General features: G+C 33.7%; 1 protein-coding gene across 4 annotated transcripts in view; it reads left to right on the top strand.

Annotated features, from left to right (window-relative positions):
• Positions 1 to 26,555, top strand: part of SNX13 (sorting nexin 13) — an 84,267-nt gene that overhangs the window by 42,593 nt on the left and 15,119 nt on the right. For 3 of the 4 annotated variants that reach the window (XM_007437973.4, XM_088150670.1, XM_015889798.3), the window contains 15 exons: positions 1,477 to 1,598; positions 2,790 to 2,891; positions 3,600 to 3,688; positions 6,785 to 6,868; positions 10,502 to 10,640; positions 11,701 to 11,789; positions 12,222 to 12,321; positions 14,455 to 14,648; positions 16,375 to 16,479; positions 16,705 to 16,837; positions 18,067 to 18,104; positions 19,019 to 19,088; positions 22,559 to 22,731; positions 23,589 to 23,696; positions 24,586 to 24,696. In XM_007437973.4, the coding sequence (XP_007438035.1) occupies positions 1,477 to 1,598; positions 2,790 to 2,891; positions 3,600 to 3,688; positions 6,785 to 6,868; positions 10,502 to 10,640; positions 11,701 to 11,789; positions 12,222 to 12,321; positions 14,455 to 14,648; positions 16,375 to 16,479; positions 16,705 to 16,837; positions 18,067 to 18,104; positions 19,019 to 19,088; positions 22,559 to 22,731; positions 23,589 to 23,696; positions 24,586 to 24,696 (1,657 nt within the window). The remainder of the gene's footprint in view (positions 1 to 1,476; positions 1,599 to 2,789; positions 2,892 to 3,599; positions 3,689 to 6,784; positions 6,869 to 10,501; positions 10,641 to 11,700; positions 11,790 to 12,221; positions 12,322 to 14,454; positions 14,649 to 16,374; positions 16,480 to 16,704; positions 16,838 to 18,066; positions 18,105 to 19,018; positions 19,089 to 22,558; positions 22,732 to 23,588; positions 23,697 to 24,585; positions 24,697 to 26,555) is intronic. The other variant, XM_007437974.4, reaches the window with a different exon arrangement.

Below are 26,555 nucleotides of genomic sequence, written 5' to 3'. Positions count from 1 at the left end.
CTGTTGTGTTCCAAATGCTTCACTGCAAATTGAAGTTGGCTTTATTTCTTAGAAGCCTGGCTTTGGCAAAGCAGATTTATGTATTGGCTGAAGCTGATATATTGTCCAGAAGCCTTAACACCCTTAAGTCTTTATGATCAATATCATTCCAGCTAGATAATTTCACTGGGATCAAAATGTGACGTTTCTCTCTTTTGTATGACATTTGGATATGCAAAAGCCAAAGAAACTGTAAAACATTATCTATGAGATATCAATAAACAAAATGCTCTTAGCAGAAAAGTACCTGTTATTTGTACAGTCATAAATCAAACTAAAATTTTCATCCTGTCTTATATTTTTAGTGATCTTTTCTCAAAGCATCAGCTTTCCTCTCCTTTTGTCCATTTAAGTACCTTACTTTTTGCAGTTATGCAAGGCAGATTCACTGGTGTCACATATGATAAATGCTGATGTCCATGCTTTTCTGGATTTGCTGAGTCCCTGGCATATCTATTATTGTACTGTTCTTTCTGCAGGAACTCCCAGCATTTACTCATAACAGGTCTGCTAAATAAATATTCGTGTAGAACTGACACCTTTTATGGCAACCTTATTTTATCACATGTAAACCTAGACACTATCTATAAAGTGGCAAAATTTGTCTCTGGGAGTGTGGCTTTTAGGAAACTAATGATATCACAGGTGCTATAAAAGTGGATTTTTAGATGGCTTAGATTTAACTTCACCACTGTTATTTATATGCCAATATTTATGGTCCTAATCTTAGTACTAAGTACCATGGTTATAGTTAGATTTTAGTGGTCAGGTTTTACAGTTTTTTGTTAGTAATTCTTATGATATTGATATTATTCAGTTATTCTATACCTTAAATTCAATTTTCTGTAATTTCATTTAGCCAGCTTATACTATCAGTGAATTGCTTATATCATGAAATTTATGAGAAGATCACAAGATTGCCTAGATTTTTTGATCTGCTGACTATTTTTGTTACACTTCATTTACTTTATTCTTCTCTTTTTATTCATGCTACATTGCCATATTTCAGTTTTAATATCAGTAATGCAATCCTATAGTTAGACCTAATGTTTTACAGTTATATTACTAATCCTTATCATTATGTTATTAAAAAGTTGTTCTATATCTTGAATTCTTATTCTTGCAATTGTAATTCTATATATTACACTTAAAGATTGATTGGTTTGTTCATCATATCACAGACTTTATAAACTACAATTTTTGATACTAAACATTTTGTTGTATATTTTGCACTAGCTAATCTTCTGTTTTAGGGAGTGCTGTTTTAAGTACTGGCAGTGCATAATGCTACTTTCCTTTACCAATTGATTATTTTAAACACACAAAAGCATAAGCTGTAGTCTAGGAAATAAACCAGTTGGGATCAAAGAAATAAAGTATAAAATTGTACTAGAAGCCTGCTATGTAATATATTGTCATTTTTTTTTAATTTTTAAGGACAAAAGAAATAGATTGGCAGCCTTATTTTACTACTCGAATTGTAGATGATTTTACTACTCATCTTAGAGTATTCAGAAAAGCTCAGCAAAGAATAACTGAAAAAGATGATCAGATTAAAGGTAATGCCTAAATATGTTCTCCTTATTGCTGTAATAAATTAAATGAAGGCTTTTGTACACTGCAGTTGCACTGATTCAGCTCTGTTTATTTATTAAGTTGTTACTGTTTTTATTTTATAACAATGCAACAATAAGATAAGAATAAACATAACAGACAACCATCCAGAGAGTATGAAAACTTAAAACCCAAACTAAACCAGTTAATTCACAAATCACCCTGATACAATGCTTGCTGAAACAGTCAGGTCTTTGAGGCCTACCTGAAGGTCAGGGTCACATGGACCTTGAGAAGAATGCTGTTCTAGAAGCAGGAGCAGCAACACAGAAGGTACAAGTTTTTTCCACTAAAAGCTCCTTAATTCAGCAACTGTTCTATTTATACTACAGATAAATGCCATATTGTACATAGCATGGCTTGTACTGATACTTCCCTCATCCTTGCCCTGATTTTAGGCTTCTCTGTAATATATCCTGGTTCCACCCCCCCCCCCGCCCTCCAGGGGAGAACAGAGGGGATTGCAATTAAGGGGAAGGAATAGAGAATTCTGGTTATGTAAGTCCAGCATTGGATTCCTGCATAAACAGACATCACTGGCCAGAGACAGATGTGCCTTCTGCAGAAAAGCATTGTTGTCTAATTTCTATCTAAAGCCAGAATTCATAACCCTGGATGGAAGGAAGACAACTTGAAGGGGTAGAGTACGTGAATTCCTGGTCTTGAATGTAGAATATTTTGGCCATCTTCACATGATTTGCAAAGTAGCTAAAAGGAAATGGAAATACAGGATACACAATACAGTACAGCCTATCAAATAACAGTTTGCTTCCTACTGCAGAAAAACCAGTAAGAATTATCATTCTTTTTTGCTTTGTGTTATACATTCAAACACAAGAACATGTTCCTTGCTATCTTTTGAATCTGATGTGGATTACTCTGACTGTAATTGCAGTACAGCTGTACGTACAATGTACTCTTCAAAACTGACAGTCTTCATTAACAATTGGATACCTTGGAAAATGTAGGAAAAGAGAATTAAATTGCTAAACCATATGCAAATGGTACATAAATGTTACAAATAATAAATATTAATGTGGAGGAGAAATCTGAGCGTAGTTACTTCAATAATAGGGATTATTGCAGACTAAAATTCTTCTAGATAAAATCTGCTTACGTTTCCAATTTTGGTGTAGACGGAGCAGAAGATCTTGTAGATACATTTTTTGAAGTTGAAGTTGAAATGGAAGAGACCATCTGTCGTGATCTAGTCTGCACATCTCCCAAAGATGAAGAAGGTATATGATTATTTTCTTTCTTTAGCTATGCTGTAAATGAAATGTGCTGATCATCATTCTGTTTTCTATAGTATAGTAGAAAGTACTATATATACAATATATTCTACATTCTATTTTATTCAATATAGATAATATTTTGTTAAACTTTAAAACATTATAATTAACATTTCTTAAAAATATTAGCTATTAATATATACTATATGCAAACCAAATGGCTATATAATTATATTACTATTTTATAAAAATATTATATACTTTAAAAGAAAAATATTATAACTGGTGAAAAATTAAAAGTCTACAGTGAATTATATAGGGAAAAAGAAATTACTTGATTTGGTTAAACATCTACATTGATAGTTATTAAATCTGATGTTCAAGAAGCATTTTTACATCATAGACATGACATTTAATTCTACTGTTAGGGAAAGGAAGCATATGTTTGTGTATTATTTTTCTGTAAGTTTAGAAATGGGATAAGACTGTGCAAAGTATGTTTCAAATTAATCCTTTGATTAAACTTATCTAAAGTTTAGATGTGTATTTATATGAATTTAGAATGCATATACCTATATACATATTTATTGCCATCCAAAATTGCTAGTGGTATTTGAAGTATGCAAAAACTTGAAAGATAGATAGATAGATAGACAGACAGACATGTTACTCTCTGTTGATATACAATGTTCTTTTTTTATCTTGTACCTTTAGGATTCCTAAGGGATCTGTGTGAAGTTTTACTGTATTTATTGCTACCTCCTGGAGACTTCCAGAATAAGATCATGAGATATTTTGTCAGGGTAAATTTAATTTCATACCATATTGCTGCAGTAATCCAATATTCTTTAGCCTAAGATCTGCATAATATTTGTATAAACAAGAATATGCTATTTGATTGTAATAAATATTAAATGTAATATTTTTTTTAAAATAGCTAAAAATAAAATGGGCATGATGCAGTCTGCAATTGAGAACCTGTTTTTAAAGAATTCCCAGAGTTTGGCCAAATTCATTTTGCTCTTCATTCTTTTACATCCACAACCACATGGCATTGAGCCATCTTTTGAGCAGGTGCTCTGTTGAGGCAAAGAACAACTACCTGGAAATATGGGAGGCATGCATTGATTCTCTGTTACTTCTAATACTTACTAGACATCTTACATAACTGTATGTAAGTATATGGATAATTCTATTGTGCCTGCATCATTCCTTTTATATAAAATAACGTTTGTACTTCCTTTAAAAAAGTCTCAATTTTTTTCATTCTCTCATTCAGACACATTTATGTATATATGTTTATGAGCCAGGCTACATTACAGTACTTTGTTTTCAGTTTTGTCTGCTTTATGGTTATTTATTTATGTGGTTTATCCTGACCTCAATCCAGAGGGACTGTAGGTGGTTTATTTATAATTATGCATTTTATATAATAGAATATTTCTGTGCTTGACTTGTACCACTGAAATATTTCAATTTCTAATAAGATTCCTTTAGATATTTCGCTACCTGATATTTATTTGATTTTCATATTTATGTAACAGTTGTATTTTCCTCATATCAGGAAGAACCCCCCCCCCATAAGTCTATATTAATCACATTTTACACTAGAAATGCAGAGGTGTAATACCTGCATGCTCCTGAAGAGACCTACACCAAAGTTTTCCATTTTAGAAACACTAATATATTTGGGGTATGAGAGTTCTGTTTAAATGGAGCTTAAGGGGAGTGATTTGTTATAAGGAAAGATATTTATTTGAAATCTCCTGTTTTCTCCCTGCCACCCTGGAAGAAAGTGATGACAAAACCTCTAATAGCTGCCACATCAGCTTTTGCTTCATGTCAAATATAAGTGATACAAGGCTAAGAGTGTAAATTCTTGCTAAATTACAATCTGTAATGATTGCAGATTACATTTTGTTTCATGTTTTGAGAAAGTCAGCCACATTTAAACATAAAAAAGCAAGATAAAATGATGGTGGTGGTGGTGGTGATATATCACCTTCTTTCCAGCTCTTTAATTATACTTAACTGTTTTGCCATTACATTTTCTGTAGAAACTGACAGACCACTGCCTTCCTTTTACCATTTCTTAACAACTACAGTCCTCTTCTCAGCATAAATACATTTTTCATACAGCAGCCTCTTAAGTGATGTTTTAATTCTATACTGGCCACCTTCCCTCTTAGAAATGGTTGGGATATCTGGTGTATCCTAAAACTGCCTTCTGTAAAATCAAGTCAATAGTATGATCTTTGTTTGAAAATAATCATCTAGCTGACCTTGTGTAATCTTGAAAAGCTAAATAAGACCTGACCTAGTTAATATTTTGATGGGGGACTATCTGTAGGCTAGATTGGGAAATTGAAAAATATTCTGGAAAAAAGGCAGTAGCAAAACACAATAATATTTTATAGGACTTTTTTTTTTCTGGGTACGTAGGACTTTTGTATTGATATAGATAGAATGAACCATTCATATTTTTCATTTTCAGTAGTACATCTACAATTTCTACTATAAAAATGCAGGTTTTAAAATGGTATCATTACAGGTTTCATTGTTTAATTAACAATAACTATTGATATATAACCATTAGCTATTATGGCTATGCATGGTTTGAAAATTATTAGGAAGAAATACTTCAGACTTCACACATTTGCACTATCTGTCTGCTATTCATTAATGTAGCCTAATTTTTTTTGCAGCAGCATCTTCAGGCTTAAGCAGAAGCCTAAAATATATCAGGCTATCTAATGAATAGTAAAGAGTTGCTGCACTTATACAAGGTCCCTAACACTTTTTCTGAATCACTTTCAAAATGTAGACAGCTCCAATAACAATAACCCATGTCTACATGATCTGTTGTATAAAATATTATGAAAGCTAGTTTTCATCTGCATTGTTTTCTTAGGATGCAAACCTATGTAAAGGTACCTGCATTACATTTTTACTACATTAGATATGCATAGGATTCTGTTGTTAAAATGCTTAGCATAGAGCTGACTTCCTAAGATCAAGAGGATTTAACAAAAGCAGCCTTTTTTCAGTTATCCACTTTGTGATCACATGGAGATGAAATGGGATTGCATCATGGCATTTCCTGTTATTATCATGAGTAGTATGTCTGCATTGAGGAAATGAATATTGATTGTCTTTTGTGGTGGTTCTCCAAAACAAGGATGAACTGGGCAGTAGGCTTTTTTCAGAGACCTGGACAAACACAGGTACCAAATACAGATATTCTGTATTTCAAGAATGGTAGCTGTAACAGACTGTCAATAACTAAGTTGGTTCAGAATCTGTATCTGGTCATATTTCAGATCTTTCATGCTTTCTTGCAATACTAGTTCTTGTTCACCTTCTCAGCATTTTTCTTCTTTCCTTCAGATAAATTTTGAAAGTTTGGGTGGAACTTTCAAACCACTAACTGAAGCCCAAGATGTTGATGTAGATTCTGTAATTTGAAATCAGGATAGTACAAGTTTCAAATAATTAGAGAAGCAATGTGCATTGAGTTGTCTTCTCCTTTAAGACATTCACCAACTACAGTGCTCACAGAAAATGGGGCCAGTGGATACAGCCATCCTTCGTATGATTACATTCAGATGGAAGATGATAAATGAAACTGGATTTTAGTTTAGTTATATTCTTTTTGAATTTGGTATTTGGAGTTAAAATATATGCTAATTTAAGTAAGGATACAAATCTAGATACATAAAACTGGCTTACTTACTGAAAATAATTTTTAAATTATATTAAATGTATTTTTCAAGACACATCAAAGATAAATGGATTTATCTGGCTTCTTCAGTTATTTTGGCAAGATCTTGAAAAAAGTAGTATTTTAGAAATTATATATATAAACACTAGGTCTAATTTTATTGTCCATTATTTTTCAGGAAATCCTTTCTCAAGGAATTCTTCTTCCATTAATAAATCAGCTCAGTGATCCTGATTATATTAATCAGCATTTCATATGGATGGTAAGCTATTTAAATTGGACAGAATCTTCAGCCACATAGAACCAAACCTGGCAATGCAGGAAACAGCAATTCTCAGTCTAGACAGAATTGTTAAGTAAACATACCTCAACTTCAGCTGCCTCCTATGGTCTTGAAGACAGCAGCAAAATATCCATTGACTCAGAAAAAGGCAGGAGGAAAAAAAGTTAAATCCTGAAGCATACATATGATGGAAGAATGGATGGATAGGTAGATAGATAAGCATGGATGGGTGGATAGATAGATAGATAGATAGATAGATAAGCAGGAATAAATAGATATGCATGGATGTATTTTTTTTATCAAATTTGTCACTGTCCATCTCATTGAAACGACTCTGGGCAGTTTACAGCAGAGATAAAGTTCATTAAAATACAATATAAAAGTCCTAATAATAAATAACTTCCAAGAAAGATGGAGAGTTGGTGACTAGTTCAAGGGAGCATCGTCAGGGCGCTAACCACTCCAAAGATGGTTAGAGCCCATATTTCCCCATGCACACTGGCAGAGCCAGGTCTTTAATCCTTTTCGGAAAGCCGGGAGGGTAGGGGCCCACTGCACCTCTAGGGGGAGATTATTCCAAAGGGCCGAGGCAATGGCAGAGAAGGTACAAGGGAAATGCAACATCTTTCTGCAAATTCAAATGCATAATTACTACAGATAGTCCTCGCTTACTGATTGCAATAGGGACCAGCCACTCCACCGCTAAACGGTCCCTATTGCAGTCGGTAAATAAGGACTATCTGTAGTAATTATGCATTTGAATTTTGTATTACAAATAATTGCATTTGTATTTATTTATCTCTTATTTATTATTAAATTTGTATACTGCCCATCTCCCACCGCTAAATGTCAGTTCCTAAATGCTGTGGTTGATAAGTGAATCACCGGGGGTCATTAAGCACAATGTCACGTGACCACAAGTTGCAACTTCCTGCTGTCTTCCTCATTGACTTTGCTTGGTGGAAGCCAGCTGTGAAGGTCACAAATGGCTATCACATGACTCCAGGACGCTGCAACTGTCATAAATGCGCTGGTTGCCAAGCACCCTAATAGTGATCATGTGATCACATGACCATGGGGATGCTGCAACAGCTGCCACTTCAAGGACTGGTCATAAGTTCGAACAGTCAGTGAGTGGTTGGTAAGTGAAGACTACCTGTATTTGTATGTCGTTTATATTTTCTAAATAAGAAAACAGTGAATGTTGCAGGTGCAGAAGTTGGATATGTTAGGCCTACAATTAGTGTGGAAAAACAGTTCCATGGGTAACAAATACTCTGACACTTGAAACCTCTCAGGTTGTGACTATTGTTCTGTCTATTTTCAACAACCATGGACTTCTCTGAGCAACTATTTGAGTATTTGAAAATGAGGATACTTCACTCTTACAAAGGAGAAGAACCTTAAATGCTTCCAGCTAGCAGTTTTATTGTTAAGAAATGGAAATTAACATGAAACTGTTAAAAGACTGACAATCCCCCCCCCCCCAATCTGCTAGAAGTGTTCAAAAAGTGGTCATATCTGCAAAATAGAATCCAAAACTCTCTGTAAACAATCTGCGGAAAGGTTTAGCTGATCATGGAGTGGTTGTCCACAGAGTTACTTATATAGCAGTAATCTGTATGAGAGTTGTCAGATGAAAACCTTTTCTCCCACCTCATCAGAATGTTTCACATATGCAAAAGAAAATCTTGATAAGCCTAAAATATTTTGGAACAATTTTTTGTTTGTTTGTTTGTTTGTTTTTGGATTAATGAAGCAAAAATTTTTAGCCACAACAAGATAAGATCCACTTGAAAGAAAAAAGGTGAAGTATTTCAAGAAAAGAGGATCTTGCAAGCCATTAAGGATGTGGTGGCTCTGTTACATGGTGGGTTTGTGGGGCAGCCAGTGGCATAGGAAGTAGTTTGAAAGTGAAAGAATTGATTGAACTAAATGTTGACATATCCTAAAATATATATTGTAATAAGTAAAATATATCCTCTAATAATCCACAATCAGTGAAAAAAGTAAAGCTTAAGGGTAGTTATATATATCAGTGAGAAAACAATTCAAAATATATCCAAACCATGAAGTGCTTACAGTAATAACAACAACAACAAAATAACGGTTTTGAAATGGCCTTCACAGTGCTCAGGCTTAAATATTATTGAAAATCTTTTGGAGATCACAAACATGCAGTGCATGAATAATGCTTCTAATCTAGAAGGCTGAGCAAGGAAGAGGGGGGAAAAAACCCAAAGCAACAGCTAAGAAAGACTCTTAGCTGGCTATAGGAAATGTTTGGAAGCTGCCAAAGGAGATGTTACCAAATTCTTCCTGTTAAGGTGTCCTGCGTATTCACTGTTTTCTTATTTTGACTCTATAAATAAAGGCACCTAATAATAAGTATGAATTCAGATTTGCAGAAAGATGTTGAGTTTAACTTTCTTCCATGTAAAGCATGTGTCAGCTTTTGTTCAGTTAGGAATTCGTTAAAGCATGCAATTTGACAAGGGTTGCATAAATATGCAACTGTATATATGGCTTTGGGTCCTGCAAACAGCAGTAGTCCGAGCTGTTGTATATAAAGTAATTTGATCTAGCTGTAAAGTTATTACTCTTAACTAAATGTGGAATTGAGTTTCTGAAGTAGATTTTTTTTTTAAAGAATAGCAATAATTATACAGGTAATCCTTGCTTAATGACTGTTAATTTAGCGACCATTCAGAGTTACGACGGCATTAAAAAAGTGACTTATGACTGGTGCCCAAAGTTACGACCATCACAGCACCCCTGTGGTCAGGTGATCACAATCTGGGCGCTTGTCAACCAGTTTGCACTTATGACGGTTGCAGTGTCCTGGGGTCATGTGATCGCCGTTTGCAACCTTCCCAGCCAGCTTCCAGTAAGCAAAATCAATGGAGAACTGTGGGATTCACTTAACTACCATGGTGATTTGCTTAACAACCACCGCAAAAAAGGGCATAAAATTGGGTCCGGTCATGTGATGATTCACTTAATGACCACTTAGTGACCTAAATTCCAGTCCCAGTTGTCACTAAGTGAAGACTACCTGCATTTCAAAAATTATGTAATCATTTTAAATAATTGGTGGTAGTATTTATTCATTTTAGCTTGTTAACATTGTACAGTTTAACAAGATAAATTATCCTAAATCAGTGTTAGCAATACTTAGCATTAATTTTAGGAGATTAGTTCATTTGTAAGTTACCAGAACTGAAATAATCATTTACATAATAATGTTTAGTGTATTTTGTTTTCTTTGAAACTGTTAATTTTTTGTGAATCAATAATACTTAGCTGTTCAAAGCAATGCTGACTTGAAAAGAGGGGTAGAGAATGTCGTAAGTGTCATTAAAATGTATTACTCACAAAGAAAATGGAATGTAATCACGAATATAGCCGTATGTGCTACTTCATTGGTAAACCTTAAATATATTTGTCCTTGGCTTTAAGGAGCATGCACAGTGATGGCAGGGAGATAAGAAAAGTTGAGTTATTCAGGGGATGCAGTATGAAGAATTTTTAGAAATGGCAGAGTGACTGCATACTTACGTATAAAATTCACATCTGGAAAAGTGAAACATTTTTTTTCCTCATATATTTCAGATTCGTGATTCAATTTGCAATTATGAGGCCTTTATGAACATTGTTAAAGTAAGTGATAAAGTAGGAGAGTTAGAAGCAGTAAGGGATAAAGCCACAGAAGAACTGCAGTATCTTCGGTCCTTGGATACAGCTGGAGATGGTTGGTATTGTAATGTTTATATTTACAATTATGATATAATCATAATACTGTCTGTTTTCTCTTCATATAGCATTCTCTTAGAAGCTAGAAGGCTATATAATCTTTCTTAATGGACAGATTTTCTAGTTAAGGATCAGTTGAGAACTTCAGGGAAAAAACGTGGGTTTAAGATGTAGAATGAAGATGCAAGTAGTCTTGTATTTTTAATTAGATTATTCCTAGTTTAAGCACATTAAGCTTCTTGAATTGCTAATTAGTTTCCATAACTGACCATTGGAAGAATAAGAAACTTGCCTCTTGATTAATTAGCTATTTATGATTTTATTCCATTTTTGTTCCATCGTGGAGTTCAAGTCTGCATATAAACTTGCCAAGATGGGCTATTATGTATTCTAAGGCCATGTCCTGAAAGCATAAAAGTTCCCTTAAGAAAATTTATTTATTCCAATAGACATTGGAAAGGGATGAGAATTTTGTAGGTAATTGACATAATATGTATGCTGGTTCTGCTTGTTCTGGCAAATTTAATTTATGCATCTGTAAGGGCTGAGCACTGCTTTAAAAGAAAGTTTTGTTTTAAAATTGGTTTCTCAGCATAATTAATTTTGTGCTCAGTCTATCATGAGGTAGCCTTGACTGTAGGTTTTCAAAACCTGAACTTAGGAAAAATCAATACAAAGAGAGTGTATTTATGCCCATAATGTAGCTTATTTTTTAAAAAGTGTGTCTCATTTAGAATTTACTGTCTTTTCTAATGGTTTATAGTAATGCTAGCATTTTAAACCTTTTTTCCTGGAAAAATGTAAGAATGTATTCTACTGAAATAGTTCTCAAAACCCAAATTTTTATTGCCAGCACATCTTTAATTTGGTTAATAGTTCTGTGCTTAACAATAATAATGTTGATTCCATTTTGAAAAAAAATTGCAGCAGTTTTTTTTTTAGAGATTTTTGATTGTCTTCTCCTTCTACTGGTAGCCTTAAACAATACTTTTCCAATTCACCAGAAATTTAATTGGACACTTTTTATCCTTTTGAATCTTACTTGATGTTCTTTTCAGATATTAACAATATAAAAAATCAAATAAATAGCTTACTGTTTGTGAAGAAAGTATGTGATTCAAGAATACTGAGGCTACAGTCAGGAAAAGTAAGTATGTTTCATCTACTTCGATGTATTAAAATTGTAGATAAACATCTCAGCTAACTGTGAGACCCCATTTTGTAAAAAGCTCAGTGTTATCAAAATCTTTTGCATTGCTATTAATAGCTGCTGAATGTCAGTAACTTGAATTTGTCATTTTATGTTCTCATATCACATCAGTCTAAAAAAGATACTGGTTTTGCTATATATCTGATTGATACTGAATTAAGATCCTGGCCCAAGATAAGGAATCTATTGCCAATCCATTATCAAGCAAACTTGTAAAGTGTACATGCAGTAGTGATATAGTTAACTTTATTTCTGAATCTCTGTAGCCAGATCTTATGAGAAGGTAATATCCCTGATATTAGCAAAAATAAGTCCTTTTGTATGAAGATTGCATAGCCTTATCTATTAATGTACTGTGTCTTTATTCAGGAAATAGATACTGTGAAACTGGCTGCAAATTTTGGAAAACTTTGCACAGTCCCTCTGGACAACATTCTAGTAAACAATGTTGCACTACAATTTTTTATGGGTAAGAAAACAGTAGTTAGAAATATATATATTTTGCATGATTAAAACTGTAGTGCTGTTACAGGATGCTATAAAGGTGCATGTATTTCCCTAAAAAAAAAGTAAAATAAAGGTAATGTGGAGACCTTTTTGGTCCTGTCCATTTCAGGAGGTTCACCTTCTCATATGTAAAACTGATTTAATGAACAGGTGACACGTAGACTGATTCCCTTCCCCAAAGACCCACACAATTAAGTTAGCTGTAAGTCATAGGAATGTAAACAAACTCTATTGGGAATCAATTTGGGTATTTTATGCCCACTAGATGAAGTTTAGATGGCATTAGTCTTTCCTCCATTAAAAATATTAAGCAAAATAAAATAAGTCAAGGTACTGAGATTTTCATGCAAACTCTGTGGTAGTTAAGCTTTAAAAAAGAGCTTCTATTTGAAAATTCATGTCAATGAATTAGAATATGCATGAAATGCGTAAAACATTTTGCTTTTAGTTCAGAAAAAATAGCTCTACTCACAATATTCTGCAGGAACATTCTGAGTTTGCTGCATTATCTCAGAACAAAAATTTGAATAGTTTGAATGTGTCATGTTTCATCCAGACAACAACTTTTTTAAAAATCGCATACTATAGCTTTGGAAAGCAGTGGAAATTCAGAAGAAACTGTATACTTTTTGCTTATTGCCCCAGGATCACAAGAATAAATAGGTTGGCAGTGTGTCCTGATTGCTACCAGCTAGTCAACTTACTTAAGTAGATTGTTTTGTTTCCTAAGGAGCATTTAGGTAGTCCAGTAATCCTTTCTTCACACCAAGACGATATTCTCTGAAAAGAGTATGAGGAAACGCTAGACTCTGTGTTCTTTAAGAAAGAATAGGATAATCTCCCATTTTCCTTTCAATTATTTCCTCCAGAGCAAGCTGCCTGAAGATTAGGTAGTCAGGCAGAAAATGAATCCCAGTCAATCCACTGACACAATTGGGGTTTCTTTCAATAATGTTTGAAAGCTTTTAATGTACATTGCCTAAGCTTTGTAGACTCTCCACCTCATTGATTACTTACCCAGATTCATCCAGCAGTTTTAACAAGTCAAGAAGACATTTACTGTGTTTTCTGGCTACCAAAATTAATAAATAAAAGCTGCTTCCTGTGTATTGGAATGAGAACATGTAGCCATGTAACACTGCTGCTACTGGAGTTACACTAGCTACCAGTGTGTTTCCAAGTACAATGTAAGTGCTGGTCATAATGACCTTTGCGGCTCAGGACCTGGGTATCTGTGAGACCACCTTTTACAGGTAGATTCTGCCTACCCAGTTCAAATGAATAGAGAATGCCTGCTGAAAGTTCTCTTCTATCGTGAGATGCCACTGGAGGAATCATAGAGGCATTATCTATGGAGGTTCCCCTCTTTGGGGAGAACTTGTCCCCAGAAGCAAGGGTGGCTCTTACTCTTATGGTCTTCCAAATATTCATTAACACCTGGTCCTTTGGATAGATTTCAGCACTAAATAGGAGGCTGTTTTATCTAAAGTTGTTACATTTAATATAGCATTTTAAAAATATTTTAAAGTTGGTATACTGTAAATTGTATTGTTGGTCTAAGTGTACACTGCTTAGGGTTGCCCAGATTGAAACATTATATAAACATTAGCAAAAGAAATACAGTAAGTCCTCTCCTCTGGAGAGAGGCATCACCAGACAAACACAGAAATGTCCCCAACTGGCTGTCTGCATTTACATCCTAAAATATTTAGCAGCACACAACAAAAAAGATCAGTCATGAATTAGGGATATATCAACAAGCAAAACACTTCTTATACTTCAAGGGCCAAGTAACATAATATTTGACAAGCATCTGATACCTATTTACATTTTTTTTTAACAGTTGTGTGCATCCCTGTTAGAGAACCCTGCATCAGGAAATCAATGTGAATGCAATTGGCATTTTTAAAGGAGAAAATGGCTTCTTCAGATAGAAGATAAATGTTATATATGATTGCATTGTTTATTTATTTATTTAATTTATTCATTCGTTTTGTATAGCCGCCCATCTCACTTTCATGACTCTGGGTGGCTCACATAATCAAAAAAACCACAACCCCAAAAATGAAAATAAACAATTGTTATTGTTGTTTAGATTACATGCAGCAGATGGGAGGTCAGGCACATCTTTTTTTCTGGATAACAGTAGAAGGATACAGGGTTACAGCTCAGAAACAGCTAGAAGTATTGCTGAACCATCTGAAAGATGGAATGCATCAAACAACACAAACCAAAGGTCTGTTAAGAACAGCTGCAGTTGGAATATATGAACAGTATTTGTCAGAAAAGGTAAGAACGTATCTTCTTTTTTTTAAAAAAAATGGTGTTTTATAAAATTAGAATAAATTTGTGGAAGTGAATGATTTCAAAAAAAATCATAAAATAGTATTTGTCAGAAAAGGTAAGAACTTTTTTTTTTAATGGTGTTTTATAAAATTAGAATAGATTTGTGGAAGTGAATTATTTGAAAAAATTCATAAAATGTCAGCAGTCTGGGCATTAAAAGTTATTACCATGTTTAAACAATTGAATAAAATATACAGAACAAGGTAAGGTAGTAGTGATGACTCAAGTTGGCTTACTATTTAAACTTTATTATAATCAAAAAAGAGCATAGAACATACAATATAAAAAGTAATCACATGATGAAAGGGGGGAAACATTCAGAACTAATGAACATATAGTGAAGCTGCCACACTAGGTACTAAAAACCAGAATAATAAAAAGTATCAAAGCTGTCAGAATATATTATAGGCAAACTAATACTGAATAGATACAAAATGGATAAGATCAGGGTAGAACTAGAATCATTACAAAACTACCCTATATAAAATATACTAGAATCTATAGTAACTAGAGAATGCATAAACAGCAAAACAGTGCATAAAAGAAGTGAATCTTTTATTCTGGCCTAAAACAGAAAACAACATGTAAAAAGCAATTAACTACAGTATTCATATATATATTTTCAAAGGAGCTTAGGAGAAAAAGAAAGAAAAATCCGTCTGAGGAAAAAAACAGTTATTGGTAACATTTTGGAGAAACCAGAATCTTCCTGATTTTACATACCGCCACACAAAATTTTGCCACATTCTATGTTATGATAGAGCTCTTGTCAGAAAAGAGCAAAGATCTGTATAAATGTCTGGGATGACCTGGAAAGCATAGTAGCAGTGGTGTGATATAAGTACTTTCTACACAGTTGTCATACTGACCAGCAACTAGCACATGCTCAGTTGTTAGTACATTCTTATCCCCATTGGGCCACAATAACTCTGGATAGGAGATTTTTTTAATATAAAAGCCCTCTAAGGTGAAGGCTCTTCTGTGACCTGAATAAACCAAATTTGTAAGCTATGGGGCAGGTTTTAGAAGGTAACTTGTGCAAGGATGGCTAAGTAAGAAAAATCATAACTTGTCACAAGACTGATAGATATCAGCATAATAAATATTTCTGTTGTTAATGGATGAATCTTTTTGGTATCTGTATGCTGGAAAACTGTGTAATAGCCAAAAACCCAGTTTGTTGCACAAAAACCTTAGGATCAGCTGCTGTCCAGCAAGCTGTTGTGTGAATGTGAAAAAGCCCTGATGAATTTAAATAAATAAATGAATGGTTATTTCTATTTTTAGACTTCCACTTGCCTTTATATTTGTTTTCATTCTTGTGTATTCAGAATTTTAATTTGAGAATTCCAGATCTTCAGACAAAAGCCTTAGGTGTTGAATTACCTTTTCATTTCTTCTAATCACATCCCCATATAATTATTTCAATTTATGTTTCATCAATAAATATTAACTTCCTTCTAGTATCTGAAAATAAAATAATGTATGATTTATGGATAGCTTGAACTACTTGATTCTTTGCTTTTATTAAAATAACTGACATAGTTTTGTACTTCTTTCTCTAGCTTTCTCTAGCTTTATTTTATCTTCAGTAATTACGGCTGAGTTTTAATTTTTACAAATGATAGCATTAAAATAATAACTAAAATAATTTAGTTCTCTGTGGCAGGCTTCTCCAAGAATTAATATTGATGATACATTGGTAGCAAAGCTGGAAGAAAAACTGAATAATGAGGACCCAACTCCTGAAATTTTTGATCAAATTCAAAAAAAGGTTTAGTATTTTCTTCTGATCTACTAATCTGACTGTATATCTGTCTGTCAATACTTGTGACTTATTTTGTTGATTTTTAGATTGAAATGTGGAATTATTATCTAAATATATATTGCATTATTTACATCTAAATGCAATTTAGATCTAAATGCATCTATATAGCAGAAGGTACATCATAATTTAGATTACATATTTTGCATAATATTACGCTTTAATTTCATTAAGGTATATGAATTGATGCTGCAGGACGAAAGATTCTATCCTTCATTCAAACAGCATGCACTTTATGTACGAATGCTTGCTGAGCTAGACATGCTAAAGGATCCTAGTTTCAGAGGATCGGATGATGGTGAAGGAGGTAAATTGACTTCAGTAATTATGTTCTTTTATGATATGGTTACAGCATTTGATCTCTGACTCATCTGTGAATTTTGGATTTATTTAAGTGTTTTTCCTCCCTCATCATGTAGGATTTCTATGTCTTTTAACTTGCTTTTTTGCATTCTACCATGTATTTAACAAATGGGCTTACGTACAGGCACTAAAATTAATTGGGGGAAGTTCTGTGTACCTCAGTATTTAAGAATTGGGGATACTCCTTTTTTCTTATTTTGCATAATTGGACTGCTGCTGTTATTTTTTGCTTTTCTTTGGCCATTGCTAATTTCCGCAGTAACAAGTAGTGTGCATGCTTTGATTCAGAAGAACCTTCAGATCCCCATAAAAGCAACTGCTATTCATTAAAGAAATATGACTATTTTTAGGCCTCTGCAAGAACCTGAAAAAACACGCCCCTGCCTTAAGTGCCTCTGTTTTTAGGCATATGCAGAAGCTCTTTTAATGTATAACACAGACGTTCTATGGTCTCTTTGGTCCTAATACAATAATATTATACAGTTTTAATATTAAATGTACTTCTGCTATTATATACAGAGTTATATACAGAGTTATAAAGCAAAATATATACTTGACTACCTCCTAGTGGCCTGTGTTAGCACCGGCTCAAATTTTCATTTAAGTTTTAGCAGTCGGCAGGACTAAGGATTCCCTGCTAATAATTAACTTAATTTGTTCTAACCTCTTTAAAATAATGGGATGGATGGAATTTTCAGTATTTTTAATTTTGTAATATTATTTTGACCACAAAATTGTAATAGCTTGCCTTTTTCTTCCTTCAGAGTGATCTCAAATCTGTAATAATGTTTAGCTCCTAGTTTGTTCAGTAGTCAGATTATCCATTATGCAGAAATTTGTATACAGTTATTTATATTTTTAAACACAGCATGGATAAATCATAATGCTTTCATTTCAAAAGACAGATTTGTCCAGAGGAAAAAAAGTGTGATTAAAAGAAACGTCATAAGTGAGGTGTTGCAGTACTTTGTATCTAGACTATGTCCTAAAATTCACCTCTCAATTCAAGCTTTTATAAGTCTTATCACTGTCATTACTTTATATGCGGTATTAACCATCTTTTTTCATCCTCAGTCCGTATATTTTATGCATATACCTAGTGCATGCTTACACTCCTTTAGCTTATATTTCCATTGTGTATGGCTTTTCCCAAAAAATTCTCTCTTTTCACAGAATCGTTTAATGGATCTCCTACAGGCAGCATTAATTTGGTAGGTGTGCTTTTTCAACTGTATAGTTCAAAATATTACTTATTTACTTTAGGAGAGAGCAACCAGTGAAACAAAAACAAAAATGACACTGTAATGAAAAACACATTTGATCATTTAAAAAATGCCAATATATTTTGTTGATGTTTGTTTAAAGAAGTGAAATATGTGTGTGTGAGAGAAAGAGAGAGAAAAAAGGTACTAAACTTGGGGTCAAGCTCAGTGTGATCTGTTTGATCATCCAGGTCATTCTGTAACAGAAAGTGTGATTATTAGTAAGAGGATTACCTTGTACTGTCTAGTAAATTTAATTATTATCTATTCTGTGTCACATATTTTTCTAAAACTTCTTAAACGTCTTAAACAGGTAAAGCACTTTTGCAGGTTCTCTGCTTGCCACAAAAATGTTGCCACTAATATATTTTAATTAGAACTTCAAGCTTTAATCTTTTTCATTGGAACATTGATAAAGTAATGGGTAACCAAATAATGAATGCAAATGATAGTTAAGAATATAGTTTTGTTTTTGAGACTATTCTAATTCTGTTTTATTTTGAAAGTAGTGTTTTGCTATTATTACAAGAAAAAATTGCAGTTAAAAGCAATAGAACAAAACATACTGCACATTGAAATATTTAAAAATATAGTACAAAAATAGAAAAAAGATAAATAAAACAGTATTATAAAAATAAAAAGCATCAGTAAAAAGGGTAAAAATCACAGCAACATTAACAAATTCTCAAAAACCCTGGGGGAATAAAAATGTCTTTACTTGGCATCAGAAGATCGGTAATGACAGTACTGGGTATATTTAATTTGGAGGACATTTCAAAATTGGGGGACTGCATTGAAAAAAAAACTTGATGCAATAATGTTTCTGGAATATAAATGGCAACTCTGGCTTTTTCCCCCACTAGTCATTGGATGATCTTTCAAATGTGTCTGCTGATGAGTCCATACAGCTACATGCGTGCATTTCAGATACTGGTGAGCTTAATGTTGATACTTGTGCTTTTATGAGTGATTAAAGTAACTGTAACTGATTAACCCTGCAATTAACTATTTGTTTAATATAAATAGTTTTTATCCCATTATCATCAAAACGTTTTCTTCTTATGCAGAAGCTCGAAGAACAAAGACTTTAACTCATAAAAGGCTTATTTATACTATTTAAGAGCAGATTTCTGCTATTAATTTTCCATTTACATCCAGTAAAAGTTTCTGTTCCATGATACTTTTTAATATATAATTAGAAACTTCAACTTTCAGATCTATGGTTCTTTCATTCTATGAACATATAGTATTTCTTTTCACTTGTGACTTCTTTCAGTAATTAATCCATAAAACCAGATGAAGAATTAAAATTAAATATATTGGAATATGCAAGAGGTAGGAGCACAACACACATTGCTGTTCAAAATTATGGATTCTGCAGACATTGGCCAGTTGCTTTATCCCCAAACTCAGTGCTGTACCAGTTTCAATATTAAGTCATTTCTCTTCCAGCCAACCACTGGAAGGGGCAGGATTGGGGGTGGGTAGGGCGTGCTGGGTCCTTGCTTCATGCAAAGCTATAATATGATTTAGCATGAAGAATGACTTCAACCAACTGCAGCTTGTTCAAGAAAACATAGTTAACGAAGCAATTACTTGACATAATTTCTCAAACCAAACACAAAGGCCACTATTTTTTAAGTGTTTAGTTATGACAAAGATAGAGGCCTTTCTGTATGGTGGTTTCAGTTATTATGATTTAAATTTTAGCATCTACCCACCTTACTCTGATTTTTGGCCCTTTAGGTTTTCTGAAATGATATCTTCTTTGTCTGCTTTATCAGGAGCTCCATTAGAAGGAGTTCTAATGGAACTCTTCCTGTGATCTTCTCCTGGCTCCTGCACTACATGAGACATCTGAAATCCTGATGGCTGCATGAGCAAATACTTGCTATTGCACCCTGCTTTTTGATTCCTATCTATTTCACTTTATGGATACTTTTACTTCTCTAAACCTTATCAAACATAGTTGTTTCTCTTAGTTGTCCCATGCCCTCAAGCCCTTTTGGTCGGTTATTGGCTGCTTGGCTTTTGGGTTGTTGGTTAGCTGTCTTCTTTTTTCTTCTTGATGTATTTTATGTTCTTTTAATATTTATTTGTAAGCTACCCAGAGTCACTATGGAGTCAGGCGGCCTAAAATTGAAATAATAAATACATTTTGCATTGTATGTGTATTTCTGCATGTTGATCATCACTCCAAGGAAGCAATCATTGGTCCAGGACCAAATCCATAATTGAAAGCATCTACCTTCTTTTTTAATATCCAGCTTTCATAGTTTTAAGTTGTTACTTGAAAAATAATGTTTGTCTTAATTATTCTGATCTTTGTGTGAGAGAAATACCCTTTGCCCTTCATAATCCTTTCTATTATTGATTTTCTTCCTAAAATTAGTTTCCTCTATACTTCTGCAAAACATCTTTATCTATTCTTGAGTCTAGGTAAACAAAACTCTCTACCACCTTTAGTTCTCCATCAACTGTAACTTCAGTAGGTATGCTGGTTGGCATTCTTTTATATTTATATTTTAATATAAATATTTTAATATTCAATACTTTTTTATTTCAGTTTTTACTTTGATAATGAGCTCTTTTAAATCTTTACTTTTGATTAAGTGATGTTGTCTGCATATCTTAAATAATGTTTTAGTCTCCTCCTCTGATTCAAATCCTGCCAACCTTGTATTATTATAGGTTAAACTGATATGGGGACAATATGCAATTTTGTTTCACTTCCTGTCCTATTTTGAAGTACTCTATTTCTCCAAATTCAGTTTTTATATTAGCCCCATCAAAAGAATTATTAGGTATTCTCATGCATTCATTAACCTTAATGTATTCCAAATAATGATAAAATCATCAAAAGGTTGTCTTGCCCAGAATAGTGTAACGTATAAACATTTGATTAAGGTGGCCCATTCTACTCTATCAATTCTCACGTATTTTAAAGCATCTTGTTTATTGTACTTAATTTCTTCCGCGACAATTTCAAGTTTTCCTTGATTAATGCTACTTACATTCCACATTCAAAATGTATGTGTCCGTATAAAATAATTACATCTATGGCTACTGCATGAACTGCAGCTATCCTCAGACTAGTCAGACTTAACAGTTAGCCACCTTTAATTACATCCATCTTTAGTATTGCAACATGCTGCCCCTAATAAGTGGGAATTCTTGAAGACCCCCCCCCCGCAATGCTAAAATGCTGCCTGTCCAATATGTGGGAGATAGCCTTTCTCCTCTGTGGCCCCCAGGCTATGGTATGCACTTCCCAAGGAAGAATGTTTGGCCCCCACTATCTTGATAGTATATTTAGAAAAACAGGAAAAAACTTCTCATTCATCAAGCTTTAATTATTATTTATGAGTTTCAATTTTAATTATGCCAAGCTTACATATGTCTTGATTTTAAATGTATGGTTTTTATTCTTAAGTTTTATAATTTAAATTTTAATTGTTGTAAGTCACCCTGACTATCAAATAGTCAGAAAGGTATAATATAAATTGAATAAATATATTACAAGGAATTCTTTCAATACTGGCAATAGTGGTGACCAGATTTGCTTGTGTGTTTGGTCTGACCTCATCCTCTCCTCCAGATGTACTTCTGAAAGCTCATTGTTCTTTTGCAATAACTAAACATATGCCTTCTGACCTAGCGATCTCATCACCAGACATTCAAACTCATCTAAATGTTTTAGCCACACCCATCTAGTTTTCTTGTCAGCAATACAGAAATAATTTAATTTTACAGTTTCTTCTCCAAAGTAGGTTGCCTTCCCTTACAGAGCAGAGCATTGCCTGTCCTTATTCTCTTAGCTTCATCCCTCTGCTCTTAGTCTTTCCAGGACTTCATGCTACCATTATTATTCCTCTCAGAGTCACTGAACCTACTGAGGGCTTTCACCATGTCTAGGTAGTAATTTTGTGCAAAGGATTAATCTTAAATATGGTCAGAAAAAAAATTGACCTTTTATTGTGACAAAATGACACAATAAATGACATTAATTCAGCTAACCATAGTTAAAATTATTCACATTTTACAGGTCAAGCATAACATGAAATTCTAATTAATATGAATAAAAAAGTAATCTTCCAATTTCCTTGCATCTTTGAGGTGAGGAAGAAAAGTTAAGACCCAGAAATTTATGTAGCTTTTTTTCTTGCAACATTAACTAAGAATATATGCATATATACCCATCACACCATTCCCTTTTGAGGTAAACAGAAAAAAAATAGTTTCACTATAAGATGATACTTAAGAATTTCATACATGGGAAAGCAGTTTGCATGTCCATCTTGATTTGACTTCTCTCATTTTCAACAGCTTTTCATTTCATGTTTCTTCCACTCTTTCGTCGTCTTCCTTTTTGTCTATCCATTTTTGTTTGTTTTAATTGGTAGTCTATGCTGATTATGACCCATATACTATGGCAGGAGTTTGTAACGACCATGGGAGGACATATGCGTTATATACTATAACTGTTCAACGTCGAACGGCAACTGCTAATGATGAATGGAAAACATATCGCCGCTACAGTGATTTCCATGACTTCCATATGAGAATCACTGAACAGGTAATTTGAAGTTTTCTTGGTTTATTTTTTTCATGAAAGCATTGATTAATTGAAATTAGCAATGGATAAATTTCATTTGGCTTGCCTGAAATCAACTGAGTTTGGTTTAGCTTATTCCCAAGACCATTCTGTGCTCTCCTGATTACACATTGAAACTGGAGTAAGCTAATCTGAGTCTGATGAAATTCATATATCAGACTTTCTGGTTCCAAACCTCAGCTATGTTATTAATTTCATTTATCTTTTATAACCCATGTCCATTGACTTCTTGCAGATATATTTCTTACAAACAACAATTGCGAAATGTTTCTTAATTGCATTACTTTAGAAATGAATATGTAGGCTGACACAACTGAATGTTTCTTCACATAGAAAGTCTTGTTAGCATGTATGGAAAAAGAGGATGTAAGCTGGGCAACAGCTCTTCTTTCTGATACCTAGTTTAGATACTGAGAAAATTTATTCTGCATTGAGAAGCAGTTACTCAAATCTACACCTTCAATCTGGAAAGGCCCAATCCAGAAACTGATGAATGTAAATTCCAGCTATAATTAGCCACAGATGTAAGCATAATGTTTTATCACAGTTAATTCTAGGAAAGGAACAAGGAAAGCAGCCTGAGAGACTGGGAGAAGGCTTTCCTTCTGAGTAGACAAGTAGTTTTAACCATTGTTAAGAAATTAGCAGTGTTCCAGCTATACTGATTATGAAATTTATTTATTTATTAAATTTATATGCCACCCAGTTCCCAACAACTCTGGTGGTAATGTCTTTATGAAATGAATCAGTGGCAATCTCTTTTCCTGAAATACTACATGTGTGTGTATTTAAAGTGACTGCCATGTCTATTTTTTTAGTTTGAAAACCTAGGAAATTTATTGAAGCTTCCTGGTAAAAAAACATTCAACAATATGGATAGAGATTTTTTAGAAAAAAGGAAGAAAGATTTAAATTCATACTTACAGGTATGTTCTCATATCCAGGTTCTTCATTAAAGATTAATGTATTTTTCTCTTACTTGCCTCCCCCATTTGACCTCTAGGAAATTGCAGTAAACTTTGTAGATAATGTAAGGTAGCATGTTTTGGTATGTCAGAATTATACAATAATTTTGTATATAAATACAAAAAGAGTCCTCATTTAACTTCCACTCGTTCAGTGACTGAAGTTACAACAGCACTGAACAAGGGGTATTTGCAACAGGTCCTTGTGGCTGCAGCCATTGCAGTGTCCCCGCAGTCACATGATTGCAATTCGGGCACTCGGCAGCCAACTCACAATCGTGACATTGCAGCGTCCAATAGTCATGTGATCGCCATTTGTGACTTTCACTGCCAGCTTCCAATAAAGTCAATGGGGAACTGGCAGGAGGTTGCAAATGGTGATCACGTGACCATGGGATACTGCAACCGCATGGGAATTGCCAAACCACAGCAACTGGGACTGCCAGAACTGCCATTGTAAGTCAATGTGGTCATGTGATGTTGCACCTTACGCCTGTGTCACTTAGCAATGGAATTCCCAGTTCCAGTTACCATTGGCGAGGACTACCTGTACGGCTGTTAGGAGACTGGCACATTAAATGAGCTCATTACCAGAACCAAACCACAATTATTACAAAGAACTAATAGTCCTTAAAATTAATGTGGTATATGCAACTGTGGCTGGAGTGGGGGTGGGGCATCTAAAATTGTTCAACAATAATAGAATAATTCAGTACCCTTGGTGTAGGACTTCAGGGTAATAGCAGTACTGCAAACTGATTTAAATATAAATTTGCATTGTCTCTTAAGTTTTAATTTCAGATCAAAACATTCGTCTTTCTAAATGTAATTTGCATCTTTTACTTACTAGCTTTTGCTAACACCTGAAGTGATGAAAGCTTATCCAGCTTTAGCACACTATGTATATGACTTCCTGGAAAACAAGGCATACAATAAAGAGAAGGGAGATTTTGCTCGGAAGGTAAGATGTATATAATATAATTCGGCAATCAGAACTTGGTGAAGAATAAATCATACAGTCTATTTTCATTTCATCCAAACTCTGTGCACATAGCCCTTTAACCTATATTACATAATTAATGTATGAATCGTTACTTTGTATAAATATAGACTGCAAATACAATTTTGAAATAGAACCATTGAATCATTGCCAGAGAAGCAATTTTTCAATATAGGATCTTTGTCATGAGAAAAATACTTTATTAAAAAAAAAAGAATGTAGAAGGTGCAGTTCATCCTAAAATTTTATCTAGTTTTGAATGCCCTTTGATCTACCCTTAAATCCTCTGATCCGGTGTTTCTCAACCTCAGCAGTTTTAAGATGTGTGGACTTCAACTCCCAGAATTCCCCATGCTGGCTGGGGGGATTCTGGGAGTTGAAGTCCACACATCTTAAAGTTGCTGATGTTAAGAAACACTGCTCTGACCATTTCAGGCACCACTTGCTTCATAGTTTTCATTTGCCTGCTCTAAAGAGAGAATGCATGTCTCCCTCTGAAATTGCTTTCTGAGGCTGTTTCATATCAGAGAATCAAAGCACAACTTTTTTTCAAATACAGCCCTTGTCAAAACTGATCATTCAGCAGTTGAGGTTAATGTACATTCCTTTGCACAGGTATCTTTTTTTTTTTGCTATGGCTATTCTTTTTAATAAATTATGTATATAAGGCAATGATATTTCAAATATAATTGGAGATTTAATTAAGAATAGGTGTAAAAGAAATATTCCTATTACATTAGCTACCAATAAACTGAGTTGTTTGGTTCTTCCTAAGCCCTTTATGGAATTAAGCAATAAAATTGGCATGTAGCTATTGTGTAACATCAGTCCACATTGACTTTATTTCTTGGAGAAGTAGAGGTCAAGTTTCCTTTGAGAGTAGGCTGAGGACTATGCCTTCCCAAATTATTTTCAAATCGTAGGCTTTAGATTAAAATTGTAAGAAAAAGTGATCTTTTTAAAAATCCATTGCAGATATTTCACAAATGTCATAAATACAGTGTTTCAACAGTGTTTATTTTACCTGTTGATTCACAACGATAGTTAAAGTAGTCAGCCATATAAGGCATCAGATCACATCAAAATTTAACAAACAAAGCCAGCAACTCTTTAAGCACCAAAATTTTGCACAAATAAAGAAAAAGATCAGGATTTTAATTTGCTTTCTGAGATATAGACCAGTGTTCTAGAGTTATATGCCCTAACTAGAATGTCCTTTTACCTCTTGTCTTTACCTAATTAATTCAGAAAGATAGAAGCACTCACAGCAAAGCTTCCATATGAGAAGCACATATTGGAAGAAGTTGTCTTTCAGATATTACAGTTCTAGGCTGCTTAGAGTTTGATAAATCCAAGTTGGCACTTAAAATGATTTTGGAGATTAAACGATAGACACTGCATTTCTTAAGCAGTGGGGCAATATTCCCTTTAATTTTAGGACCAGTTAACAGTTGTTTAACAACTGCACTGTATCTTATCCCTAAGCTGTATGGTTTAGCAACTCTTGTTCCTGTTGTCTAGACTGCTACAGCTATATTTTACATTTGGAAATGTGTCCACTCTTTTCCAAGTCTTGAATGAGGCAAAGGAGTATATTTGGAGTGCCAGAGTAATTTCATAAATAAACAGGTAGATCAAGGGAATCAGTGAGTTCTAGAAATCTGAAAATGAAATGCGTCCACTCTTTTCCAAGCCTTGAATGAGGCAAAGGATTATATTTGGAGTGCCAGAGTAATTTCATAAATAAACAGGTAGATCAAGGGAATCAGTGAGTTCTAGAAATCTGAAAATGAAATGCAGAACAGTTGCACAGAATCTAT

This window comes from Python bivittatus, unplaced genomic scaffold (genome assembly GCF_059951505.1).
Source record: "Python bivittatus isolate LINGU-HERP-01145 unplaced genomic scaffold, Pbiv_v1 ctg000610_np1212, whole genome shotgun sequence".
In the NCBI taxonomy this organism is placed as follows: Eukaryota; Metazoa; Chordata; class Lepidosauria; order Squamata; family Pythonidae; genus Python; species Python bivittatus.
The sequence above is the reverse complement of the archived record's forward strand: the minus strand, read 5'-3'. Positions and strand labels throughout refer to the sequence as shown.